Source organism: Notothenia rossii (assembly GCF_949606895.1).
Source record: "Notothenia rossii genome assembly, chromosome: 1".
NCBI lineage: Eukaryota > Metazoa > Chordata > Actinopteri > Perciformes > Nototheniidae > Notothenia > Notothenia rossii.
The window spans coordinates 1,783,385-1,797,444 of NC_136912.1; the positions used below are offsets into that span (position 1 = coordinate 1,783,385).

The window sequence follows — 14,060 nt, forward strand, 5'->3', positions numbered from 1 at the left end:
CATGTGAGAGCCTACGGACAATGGTCTTTTCCATCGATTTACATAGGTGTGATGTAAGAGCTATTGGTCTGTAGTTACTAGGGCTAGCTGTATCTTTCCCTGGCTTATTGAATGGCAGCACGATTGCTGTTTTCCACACAAAGACTCAGCACCATTTTCATAGTTTCCATAGGTACTGTAACTGTCTAAACATAGCATAACATAGCTGGTCTTGTCCTGGGGCTGTATATCCTGTACCTTGTAAGGCTATTTTGAGTTCTGACATTGTAAACTCCACATCCAGAGCTGACCTGTTATCCTGTCTCTTCTCCTTCACGTTTTCATTCTCTGCTAGTAACTGCTGTTTTTGCTGCCTATGAATATCACTGAGATGCTCCCCACTATGTACTGCTGCAAGTGTCCTTCCTAACATACCTGCCTTCTCTTTATCTGTCACTGCCAGCCTCTCGCCATCAACCAAAGCTGGACATTTTAATGGATTCCCTTTTCCCACTCATCCGCTTAAACATGGACCAGACATCACCTAATTTAACTCCTCTGCAATGGTAGAACAACATTCTCTCCATGCTCTCTTTTTTGTATATTTTATTGTCCTTCGAGCAGCTGCCCTTTTCCTTTGAAACTCTATAACATTATTTTGTGTCATGGTTTTCTTTAATTCTCTAAATGCATTATTTTTGCTTTAATAGCCCTGCTGCATTCCTCATTCCACCATGGCACCACTTTCTTCCTACCCTTGGTTGTTGTTTTGGGTATACTGTTCTCTGCTGCATTTAGTATATGTTGTGTTATTTGGCTTGTAATGACCTCTATGCTTCCCTCTGATGTTAGCAGGTGTACCAACTCCTAATATATATCATCATTGCACTCATGTATCTAATTACCCACCAGAGGTCTCCAGCAGACATAGCAGTGTCCAAAGACACTGAACCAGGGCTCCAGGTTTTCTGTTTGATTTCAAAATAGGTAACATATAATCTAGCTACGAGGGAGGCTACTAGAAAGAAGAATAAAGGAGAGTTATGAAGGAAACTTCTTTCATGACATAAAGATTAACACGTTCCCTCAAAGTGTTTAGATTTCTGATAAAGGATGGAATCAAGTGAACCACCCACTCTGTGTTTTATTAAACTATTTTTCATTAAAACATCTTCCACCGTGGAATTAAAAGTGAAATGTGTTCATGTTATCTCCTCCAGATGCTCCGAGCTTTAAAATGTGTTGCGTTGTGTTTGTGAAAAACGTTTCCTGCTTCGTGTCTCTGGACATTTGCAAGATGCCATTATATCTACCCTTCCATTTTAATAACTTTAAACACTTCTCCTCCAGACTCTCCAAAGCCTCCCTCTGTGTCCGTGAGTCCCTCTGCTGAGATAGAGGAGGGCAGTTCAGTGACTCTGACCTGTAGCAGTGATGCTAACCCAGCAACTAACTACACCTGGTACAAGGAGGATGGAAATGCACACCTTTCTTCTTTCAATGAAGGACCACGTATTTTCCTCAGCTCCATCCCGTCCTCTGACTCTGGACAGTATTACTGCAGAGCTGGGAATCTGCTGGGGAGTACAAGATCTGAATCCATCTCTATTGATGTGACATGTGAGTGAAACCCAGATCATATAAAAAGCATCATGCACCCAGTGGCGACTGGTCATTAGGGCACAGCCCCACCTAGTGTCAGCAGAAAGTATTACAAATAATGATTACAAAAAAATGCAATAAATAAATATGGGTCATTCCAGAATTGGAGGACAATTTAGACACCAACATTTTTGAAAAATGAACCTTTTATTTTATAATTTTTTTGTATGTATTTAGGAAAAACAGATAATAAACCATCAAAAAAAGTGATTTGCCCAGCTAGGCATCAAATGTATATTTTCCAATGAAGAATTACCCCTGTTACTCTAATTATAGTAACAGGGTTGAAAGTAACAGGGTTGAAAATCAATGCTAATTTGAGCCTTTAACCTCAGGAATTATTGCTAGATGTAGCATGTAATGCTACTTTCAAGGCAAGGACAAACTTGGATATCTAATGCAAGAAAGATAACTTTGAAATTAATATGCTTTATTCTGGTAATATCAGTAACAGGGTTGAGTGGGTCAGAGTGCCACACTCTTTTACGACTGAAAAGATTGTAAAAATATGAAAAATAAAAGAGAGGACTTAGTTTTGGTCTACCCATGGCACTAGCACATGGCTTGCTGATGTCACTTCCACTGTGTCATCTGACTTACAGTTTTTTCACTTCCTGTGCCAATCTAAAAAGGTTTGGGTAACAGGGTTGAACGCATGTTGAGGGACACACCTTCTGTGCGAAATTACTGTTATTTAAAATATGTTTATGATTTAACAAATAGATTTTACCATTACAAGAGACATATATCAATAGAATAATACCAAAAAAAGTAAATAAAATCCCTATTTTAAATGTTATATTTGACATGCAAGTTGATCACCAAGAAGCGGGGACAAGAGTAAAATGCCATTTTAGGGGATGTTCGAGAGCTATTTGATAATTTAAATAATATTTTGAAACCACTTTTTCTACAATTTTCTACACATTTTGTCTCAAGACAAGTATGTTTAACACAACAAGTGCATGTTTTAGCATTTTGGGCATGGATTATTAGATTTTTTATATGGGGGACATGAAATATCCTCCAATTCTGGAATGACCCATATATAAAATATATTTTAAGATCATGTTTAATCATCTGATTCGTCTGCATATTGCTGTTTTCGTCTGTGTTCTTCTAATTAGTGTCTACAGTGTGTGCCTATTGAGCTGTTTAGAGCCATGTGGGACAAAACCCGATCATGCCCCTCCCTCTCACTGTCTAAGTGAACGGTGACTGTGAAAACTACACTGCGCATGCTCAGAGTATTATCCTATTTAATGTGTGTGGCAAAAAAATAATGACCATAGGAAGAAGGAAGTGAAGTCGGAGACGCGTGGCAGAAAGCTCAGAGAGAATCGGAAAACTCGGACACATACAGAAACGGTGGCATTGGACTGTTATTTTTGGCGGATTTGCATAAACTGTACATTGACTGTTTCATCATGTCGACCAGCTCAGATGGTAGCCAAAGAAACGATTTGGAATGGATGATATCCAAAGCTGCGAGGAAGAAAAGACCTTTGAGAGAAAGAGATAGTTCAGTAAGAGCTCGAAGTTGGTCGGATTGGTCGGGTGAAGCAGACAAGGCTAATCAAAGCAAAAAATCAAAAAGTCAGTCAAAGTGTCAGCCAAGCAATGTTGAATAAGTTGTAATAGAATTCAATCAGGATGGTGGGCATTACCACCCGATTAAACTTACCAAAGCAATTGAAAAAGAGATTGGAAAAATTAAATTTGCTAAATTCATGAACAACAAGCGGGTTTTGATACATGCCAATAACAAACAGCAGCAGGAAAAGATTCTGGGAATGAACTCACTGAATGGGGAGAAAATGAAGGCGCATGTCCCAGGAGCAATGGCAAAACTGAGAGGAGTAATTTCAGGAGTACCATTGGACATGTCAGTGGAAGATATTAAAAGTGAATTAAAAGGAGGTAAAGTAGTGGAAGTCACGAGGCTTAAAAGCAAACGGGATGGCACATTCAAAGAAACATTATCAGTCCTCATTCAGTTTGAGAGAACATTACCTAAGGCAGTACAAATGGGATATTTGAACTTCACTGTTAGGGAGTACATTCCCAAACCTGTCAGGTGCAACGCATGTCAACGAATGGGGCACACAGCGCAGCAGTGTAAAGGGCAGCTAAGGTGTGCGAGATGCGGAGGAACACATGAGTATGGAAAATGTGAGAAGGTTAAATGTTGTAACTGCGGAGGAGATCACAGTGCTGCATTTGGAGGATGTGAAGTGCAGAGAGAGGCCAGAGAGGTGCAGAGGGTTAAGATTACAAACACAGTGTCATACGCAGAAGCAATAAAGAAAGTAAGGGGAACAATAACAACCAATAAGACCCCTAGTGGAAAAGTGAGAGAAAATTCAGCTGGAAAATTCCTAGACATGAAAGATATTAAAGCAGATCAGATACATGCAATGCTATCTATAAATGGAGCTGGGGGAAATGAAAATCAGGATGAGGGTTAGATCCTTAATCGTGGTTCTGCAAATACTACAGTGGAACGCAAGAAGCCTCATAGCTAATAGTCAAGAATTCAAGAAATATATATATGATCTATTCTAGACGTAGTCCCTGAGGTAATATGTGTGCAAGAAACCTGGTTACGACCTCAATTAGACTTTGTCATTCCAGGATTTAGCTGTATAAGGCATGATAGCGCTAATAGTCAAAATGGTGGAGGGTGTGCCACGTTTCTCAAAGATGGTGTGGCATATAGGGAGGTGCAATCTCCTGATGATATAGACTGTATTATCGTGAAAATCTGCAACCCTAGGAAACAATATAACATTAGGATGATCAATTTATACAACCCATGTAAAAATCTAACCGCTGATATATTTAAAGAAATAGCAGGCAATAAACATAGGAAGGAAGTTTGGTGTGGTGATTTCAATGCACACAATATGGGGCAGCAACCATACAGACAGTAACGGAAATATAGTGGAAGAAATGCAGGAGGAAAGAACACTAGTATGCCTTAATGATGGACATGGCACAAGAGTAGATGTTCACAGGGGGAAAGTCTCATGCCTGGATCTGACATTAGTATCAAACTGTTTGGTTCGTACATGCGAATGGTTTGTTTTGAATAGCTCCACTGTAGGAAGTGACCATTATCCAGTGCTTACTAAAAATAAATACTAATGTATATGCAGGAAGGAGGTGTAATAACCAGGTGGTGCTTTGCTAAAGCTGATTGGGGGAAATGTAGGATATGGTGTGAGGAGTCGGTACACCTGCTAACATCAGAGGGAAGCATAGAGGTAATTACAAGCCAAATAACGCAACCTATACTGAATGCAGCAGAGAACAGTATACCCAAAACAACAACCAAGGGTAGGAAGAAAGTGGTGCCATGGTGGAATGAGGAATGCAGCAGGGCTATTAAAGAGCGAAATAATGCATTTAGAGAATTAAAGAAAAACATGACACAAAATAATGTTATAGAGTTTCAAAGGAAAAGGGCAGCTGCTCGAAGGACAATAAAAAAAAAGAGCAAGGAGAGAATGTTGTTCTACCATTGCAGAGGAGTTAAATTAGGTGATGTCTGGTCCATGTTTAAGCGGATGAGTGGGAAAAGGGAATCCATTAAAATTCCAGCTTTGGTTGATGGCGAGAGGCTGGCAGTGACAGATAAAGAGAAGGCAGGTATGTTAGGAAGGACACTTGCAGCAGTACATAGTGGGGAGCATCTCAGTGATATTCATAGGCAGCAAAAACAGCAGTTACTAGCAGAGAATGAAAACGTGAAGGAGAAGAGACAGGATAACAGGTCAGCTCTGGATGTGGGATTTACAATGTCAGAACTCAAAATAGCCTTACAAGATACAGGATATACAGCCCCAGGACAAGACCAGCTATGTTATGCTATGTTTAGACAGTTACCTATGGAAACTATGAAAATGGTGCTGAGTCTTTGAGTGGAAAACAGCAATCGTGCTACCATTCAATAAGCCAGGGAAAGATACAGCTAGCCCTAGTAACTACAGACCAATAGCTCTTACATCACACCTATGTAAATGGTTGGAAAAGACCATTGTCCGTAGGCTCTCACATGTACTGGAACAGAAAGGGCTGCTGAGTAGTTTTCAGAGCGGATTTCGTAAAGGGCGATCCACAATAGATGCGTTAGTAAGAGTGAGTAATGATGTGGAAAAAACATTGAAAATGAAAGAGATAATGGCAATAGTGTACTTTGACATTGAAAAGGCGTATGACTCTATGTGGAGGGATGCGTTACTGATCAAATTGAGTAGAATGGGAATTGGAGGGAGAATGTTCAATTGGGTAAGGGCCTTTTTAACAGACAGGACATTTAGAGTAAAGGTTGGAGCAGATATTTCCAATTATTTAGAAATAGAAAATGGTATCGTCCAATGACAAAGGTGAATGAGTTCAAATACCTAGGACTGTGGTTTGATAGCAAATACACATGGAAAATGCACATTAAACAAGTTGAAACAAAATGCAAAAAAGTGTTAAATGTATTACGAGCTCTAGCTGGATGCAACTGGGGCGCAGATAAACAAGCGTTAATAGACATTTACAGATCAATGATGAGGTCCACAATAGACTATGGTTGTATAGTGTATGGAGCAGCAGCAAAAACATTGCTTTTAAAAATTGATAGAATACAATATAAAGCATTGCGGCTGTGTATTGGAGCGATAAAATCATCCCCTATCAATGCAGTTCTGATAGAAGCAGGAGAGACACCTCTGGAGATCAGAAGAGAGAAACTTGCTCTGTCATACTGGGTCAGGCTACAAGGAACTGGAGAAGAAAATATTTCAAACAGAATATTACAGGATTGCTGGGAATATGCAAAATTCCAGGGACGTGGGTTTGGCTGGACAAGTAAGGAGAGAACGAGGGCAGATGGAGTGGAGAATATCACGTTTGCCAAAGCAACTCCATTTAGCAGTGTTCCCCCATGGCTGTTCCCAGAAGCTAAAATAGATATGAATATTGTAGAAAGGAAAAAAGAGTGGCAAATAAATGAAGTGGGAATTAAAACAAGTATGTATCTGAACGAAAAGTACTACAATTACCTACAAATGTATACAGATGGTTCTAAGAACAAGGAAGAGTGTGTTGGAGTTGGAGACTTTAAAATATCTATTTTAAAAAGAGCGTCTGATCAATGATCAGTATATACAGCAGAAATGCTGCTGTCATAATAGGATTGCAGTGGGTTGAAGAGGTCAGACCAGATAGGGTGGTTATATGTACAGATTCATTGTCCATATTACAAAGCATACAATCAACAACAACTACCAGAGAAGACATTCTCATAGAGCTGAATCATAGCCTGTTAAGACTGCACAGAAGCGGCATAGATCTACAGTTCTGCTGGGTGCCTGCACATGAGGGGGTGAAAGAGAACGAGTGCCCTGATAAATTAGCAAAAAGCGCACCACAAAAGCGAGCTACCAGAAAGGCACTGTTTACATTCTTGAGTGAAACCTCACCTCAAGGTTGAATGTTTTTGTATGACCTGAAGTACTTTATTTATTGTTTAAGGGTTGTTGAGGCTCCATCTTATTTCACCATCTCCTCATGAGATGACCCACCTATTGCCCATTTCTAAGTCTTTATTTCTAAGTCTTTATTGTTATGATTTTGTATATATAGTACAGCTACTCTACTTTACTCTACCCAATGATATGCATTCAATGTAACCGCCTATAATGTATTACCATGTGCTGTATGCTTAGGCTGAATGTTTGTAATTTCTTGGTTATTTCTTCCGATGTATGTGTGTGAATGTTGTTTGTATATTGTACTTGTTTGTTATTTGTTTTCTTGGGACCCCCTTGAAAACGAGGTGATTCACCTCAAGGGGTTTATCCTAATAAAGAAATTTGAATATATATATAAACTGGGGTAGGAAAAATAATTTAACATTAGGTCAGGAAAGAACATAGATTTGTATTTTTTTTTTAATTTATTTCATGGTTTTATTGATTTATTTTGTATTTATTTTGATTAGATCATAGGTTAAAGAGTTGGAATGATGTGATGATTCATACTCATGTACAGTAGGTGGCGGTATGCACCTTTTAAGTTGTTTGCAATCCGCCAAAAACAAGAGAAGAAGAAGAAGAAGAAGAAGAAGAAGAAGAAGAAGAAGAAGAAGAAGAAGAAGAAGAAGAAGAAGAAGAAGAAGAAGAAGAAGAAGAAGGCAACGGCAACGTCCGGATGCAAATCGTTCTTAAAACCAAAAAGAAGAAATCCTTCCCGCTTTTATTTTGACGTCCTCAAACCGCACCGGAAGTGAAGTTCCCAGCTCTTTCTAACCTGGATCGAGGTGGCGTCTCGTTGCTACGGTTCTCTCTCTCTGTGTTCCTGAGAAAGTGTGTGTGAGCTCCAGCACTACTGATCAATCATCTCTGTGTTTGGATAAACCTCTGAATGGACTCTGTGCTCTTTTTTCTGGAGCGTTTACCTCGGACTATAGGAGCTAGCTTAGCATGCTAGCTGGAAACACGTTAGCAACGCTCGTCAGATTGAGAGTTTGACGGAGAGAGAAACGGTGTGTTTAACGGAGTCTGCGGGAAAAGGTGATCTAGGAAACATGAGTAAAGTCCAAATGCTGCTGTCGTTGAAGAAGCAGCGACTCACTGCTAAAGAGATATTTGCTCTGTTTGAACAAACAATAGCAGAGCTCGAGGAGGAGCTGTCTCTTTCCAAAGAGGAGAACAAGAGACTCCAGAAACTTCTGGACGCTGTTTTACAGCCTCAGCTTCGGATACACAGAGCAGGTCTGTTCCCTTTACCCTTAATTAACACTTTACACTCTTCAGTAGCACTTTATTATCACATTAATAACACTTTAGACCCTTTATCAGCACTTGCTGCAGGTACGTAAAAGTACAAACACCACACTGTGAAAATCCTCCATTACAAGTTAAAGCATTTCATATCTTTAAGTTTATCTTATTTAAGTAAAAGTATGAAAGTATTATTAGACACATGTACTTTATTATAATAATTCAAATGTATTACGGAAGAGCAAACCTACCAAAATAAATATATTTATAAAAATACATGGATTGAATAATATGCCATTTAATATACTGATTTAAATATTACCCATACATGTAGGCACTAGTTGGTTAAATGTGACATACATTGATACTTTAGTTTTAATGTGCTTCTTTATTCACTTTTTCTTTTTAAATGTGTAAAAGCAAAAAAAACAAATACTTTGGATTAATTGAAATGGCGCGAGAATAACTCATAAATAAATAAATAAATCTAAAATGTTACTTGATAAAGAATAGGGGAACTAGTACAAAGGTCATTAAGTAATTAAAACATTAATATAAATTAATGTAAAATCTCATCAATCAATTAATGCCAACATGTATTTATAATATATTCTATATATATATATATATATATATATATATATATATATATATATACACACAATATATATTTTGAGAGAGATATACACTAGTATTAGACGCAGTCAAAAGTTTGGACACATCTTCTCATTTGAAGTTTTTTATTTATTTAAATTGGTTCTGCTTTGTAGATTTATACTGAAGACATCAAAACTATAAAATAACACATTAACTAGAATTATCTAGTAAACACAGAAGTGTTAAAAAATCCAGAATATGATTTATATTTAGCTGCTACTGCAGAATGCTGTGGTAGCCATGCTGGTTAAGGGTGCCTTGAATTCTGAATAAATCACCAACAGTGACACCAGCAAAGCCCCCCCCCCCCACCACCATCTCACCTCCTCCTCCATGCTTCACGGTGGGAACCACTCATGCAGAAGACATCCGCTCACCTTCTCACAAAGACACGGAGGTTGGAACCAAAAATCTCTAATTTGGACCCATCAGACCAAAGTACAGATTTCCACTGGCCTAATGTCCAATCCTTGTGCTTCTTGGCCCAAACTATTCTCTTCTTCTTGTTGTTCATCATCAGTAGTGGATATTTGCAGCAATTGGACCATGAAGGCCTAATTCACACTGTCTCCTCTGAACAGTGCATGTTAAAGGTCCCATGTCATGGGACCTTTAAGATTGTCTGCTCCTTGAGCTCTGTGATCATCTATGTGGGCTCTAATCTGAGGTGCTTTAATTTGCGGTTTCTGAGGCTGGTAACTCTGATGTATTTATCCTCCGAGCAGAGGTAACTCTTGCTCTTCCTTTCCCGGGGGGGTCCTCATGAGAGCCAGTCTCATCATAGCATTCCATGGTTTTTGCCATTGCACTTGAGGATACATTCAAAGTTCTTGACATTTTCCGGATCGACTGGCTTTCATTTCTTAAAGTGATGATGGACGGTCGTTTCTCTTCACTGGGTTGAGTCGTTCTTGCCATGATATGGATTACAACAGCAGTCAAATAGGGCTTTCCACTGTGCACTAACGGCCTGTCTACACTACAGGCATCAAAAAACTTGAAGCTGGGCGTGTCTGAAGCTTGGCGATTTTTTGCGACCAACAACCAATCACATGAATCTCCCGCCCCCGACATACAAAGCAATAGCAATGTTAAAACGAAGTAAACTGGATATAAACTCTCCAAACAGGCGAAAAACCTACCAGTTTCACCCACTGTCTCTGCCACCTCCCTCCATGCCTGGTTCCTCCGGCTTGTATCCCGGTAAATAGTTCTGGTCGTAAAGAACCGGGGGATTTGCTACCGTAATATCTCGCTTGGAATATGAGGAAATGAACTGCGGTCTGGCTCTCCCAGCTTGCACGCGGTTTGATTGGCTGCGCTTGCACTGGCGGGATTTGCATAAACGGGATTTGATTGGCTAATGCCAAGCATCGAGCCTCAAAAGTTGAACATTGTTGAACTTTTGATGCCGATAGATGCTCGTGATGCTTGCAAAGCCATGCCATGCTCCCCACAATGCAGTTCGGCGAAGATTAAAAATCTTCTACGTCACCCCATTCAAGTGAATGGGCGAAGCGTTGAAAGCATTTTTCGATGCCTGTAGTGTAGACGGGCTGTAACTCTACCTCTGCACAACACTACTGATGGTCTCAAACACATTAAGAAGGCAAGTCATTGACTCTTGACAAGGAGCACGTGTTAATTGAAAAACCATTCCAGGTGTCTACCTCATGAAGCTGACTGAGAGAAGCCAAGAATCATATTCTTGATTTTTTAACACTTTTTTTGTTAACTAAATAATTCCAAATGTGTTCTTTCATAGTTTTGATGTCTTCAGTATTAATCTACAAAGTAGAAACTAATTAAAATAAACACAAACCATTGAATGAGAAGGTGTCTAAACCTTTGACTGGTACTGTATATAAAAAACACACATATTTTAATATTTAGCAGGTTCCCTCATCTATAATCATTTATACAAGCAACTTTGAAAATGTACAGCAGTAAAATGCAACATACGAAATAATCAAACATCATAAATTAAACACTGACAGGGAACATTTTACTGCACCATCATTACTGTTACATAAGAAGGTGCCGTCAAATGTTTTCTTAATACTTGCATACTTTTACTTAAATAAGGTTTGAATGCAGGATTTTAATTTGTAACAGAGTATTTTAATTCTATACTGTAGGCGTAGTGTATCTGTGAACGATCCCAAATACAATTCCTTGTTTATTGCAGCTAGTGCTACGCCAGAAGAAAAAACCCTTTTTTCATTTTCAAAGGGGCTGGGCTACATAAGATGAATTGAGACAACACAAATACACATTAAGTGGGACAAAGAAAGATAATGTGAAAATATAAAAACAAAGGCATTAATTAGGGTTGAAAAATGTCTCCCATTGTAATGGTGATTAGATTTTTAAATGCCAACACTTAACAGTTTGTTCTGACTGTGTGTTTCCTGTTTCCTGCAGACGTCCAGCAGCTGGTGGTGGTTAAAGAAGAGCTTCTCCCTGACCAGCAGGAGTGGAGCACCAGTCTGGACCAGGAGGACCCAGAGCCCCCACCACACATTAAGCAGGAACAGGAGGAACTCAGGGTCAGTGAGGAGGGAGAGCAGCTTCAGGAGCTGGAGGAGGCTGAGATCACCAAGTCCACTTTCACTCCTGACCCTGTGAAGAGTGAAGATGATGAAGAGAAACCTCAGTCCTCTCAGCCTCATCAAAGACAAACTGAACACCTGGAAACAGAAGCTGATGGAGATGACTGTCGAGGACCAGAACCAGCCAGGAACTCAGATCCAGAGAGCAGTTTACAACCAAAGACTGAGGACGACACTGGAGACTCTTCTGAACCTGAACCTGGAGACTCTTCTGAACATGACACTGAAAACTCTTCTGAACCTGAAACTGAAGACAGTGCTGATTGGAAAGAGACCAGAGAACCTGCGTCAGGCTCAAACTCAATGAAAAATAGACATGAATCTGTCAGTGATTCACGACCTGGTGCTGAAAATAAACCATTCAGCTGCTTAGTCTGTAAGAAAGCTTTTTCACAGAATGGAAATTTAAAGAAACACATGAGAGTCCACACAGGAGAGAAACCACACAGCTGTACAGTCTGTAAGAAAGCTTTTTCACAGAATGGAAATTTAAAGACACACATGAGAGTCCACACAGGAGAGAAAGCACACAGCTGTACAGTCTGTAAGAAAACTTTTTCACATGGTGGAAGTTTAAAGAAACACATGAGAGTCCACACAGGAGAGAAACCACACAGCTGTACAATCTGTAAGAAACCTTTTTCACATAGTGGAAGTTTAAAGAAACACATGAGAGTCCACACATTAGATAAACCACACAGCTGTACAATCTGTAAGAAAGCTTTTTCACAGAGTGGAAATTTAAAGAAACACATGAGAGTCCACACATTAGATAAACCACACAGCTGTACAATCTGTAAGAAAGCTTTTTCACAGAGTGGAAATTTAAAGAAACACATGAGAGTCCACACATTAGATAAACCACACAGCTGTACAATCTGTAAGAAAGCTTTTTCACAGAGTGGAAGTGTAAAGGAACACATGAGAGTCCACACAGGAGAGAAACCACACAGCTGTACAGTCTGTAAGAAAGCTTTTTCACATAGTGGACATTTAAAGAGACACATGAGAGTCCACACAGGAGAGAAAGAATAGAGATGCAATGTTTGTGACAAAAGATTTAAATGGCATAATCGTTTCAAAAGACACAAGTGTGTTGGCCGTCAGCTGCTTCTGTAACTGTAAGGGAATACATTTGTCTATTTTGTATCCTGATGACCTAATGCCGTTACATGTAATATGTTACTCCCTAAGCCTGATTTCACCCACCTGCAACCGATTCACTAATAATCACAAACGTTCATTTCTTTGACCCCTTGACTCGACAACTTTCTTGTTTAATAATCGTTACATCTCCTCAGGACCAAGTTCCCGTGTCCTGCCTTTCACCTGCTGATCACCCACTGCTCATTTAAGGTGGACTGACCTATACAAGGGACCAGCTAGTCTTAGTGTCTTAATGCAAACGTTTTGTAAAGTGATGCTAAACCAAAGACGTGCTGTTGGGCTGTGTGCTCTCTGCAGGACGGTGTCTCTACTCAAAGATTGTTGATGAAATGAGAGATTCACTCATTTCGCGGACCGGTACCGGGAAATAGCTGTGAGTTTATCGTAATATTTGCAGAATTATAAATATATAAAAATATTTTATCAAAAGAAATTCAATTACTTTTTTATTTTTATTTTATTTTATACCAGTCATTATTTCATACAAAATAAATCCAAATTGGTTAGCATAAGGTCTCAGCCTCTCGTGCGCAGAGAAAGTTACAGGTGGTGCGCCAATAGGAAGTGGAGCACAGGAGACAACCGTTTAATCGCAGACTGTTATGTTTGTGGGGGAATGGCAGTGTATACATTATTTGAGATATATTTCGAGCTCGGACTTCATTTTAACAGGGTTCCCGCGGGGTCTTAAAAAGTCTTAAGTAGTCTTAAATTTGATTAAAAAAATAAGAAAGGTCTTAAATATGATTTAGAAGGTCTTAAAAATGATCGGATTTGAAAGGTACTTCTGTGTTGCGATCGCGTCTGTGTTTTGGGTGAAATGTCCGGGCTGCGAAGTAACCAGTACGGTAAGAGCCTTTCAGTTCCCCCCAACAATTTGTATTGAAATAAATCAACATGGAACCAGTAATCACTTGTATGCTTTACCTGCTCCAGTAACAAAGTGTAATTCACTGGACAGAGACTAGAGATAGTGGATGGATCCAGAGGAGAACCAGAAGATAGTCCGTATAGAGCCTTCAGGTTCTGAAAATGATCAGGGATAGAGCTAGAAAAAAAATCCAAAACCCTGAATAGAGCTAGAAGATAGCCAGTACAAAGCCAAGAAAGACCCAGTAGAAAGACAGGAAGGAGCCAAAAGAGTTTGTATTGTTTTATATTCAATCTCTTCTCTTAAGATATTAGAACTTCCTATCTCAATATGTAT

At 39.3% G+C, this 14,060-nt stretch overlaps 1 protein-coding gene across 1 annotated transcript; it reads left to right on the forward strand.

The window, feature by feature from the left end:
- Positions 1–7,543: 7,543 nt before the first annotated feature.
- On the forward strand, positions 7,544–13,365 carry LOC307024949 (uncharacterized protein). The gene is made up of 2 exons (XM_079659470.1): positions 7,544–8,408; positions 11,499–13,365. The coding sequence occupies exons 1-2, from the start codon at positions 8,222–8,224 to the stop codon at positions 12,719–12,721; spliced, it is 1,410 nt and encodes a 469-aa protein (XP_079515596.1). The 5' UTR covers positions 7,544–8,221; the 3' UTR covers positions 12,722–13,365.
- The last annotated feature ends 695 nt before the right edge of the window (positions 13,366–14,060 follow it).

Excerpts from the sequence above, each read along its gene's own strand:
- LOC307024949 (XM_079659470.1), top strand. The coding sequence starts at position 8,222 with ATGAGTAAAGTCCAAATGCTGCTGTCGTTGAAGAAGCAGCGACTCACT. Across the intron at positions 8,409-11,498 it reads GCTTCGGATACACAGAGCAG|ACGTCCAGCAGCTGGTGGTG; the intron begins GTCTGTTCCCTT and ends TGTTTCCTGCAG.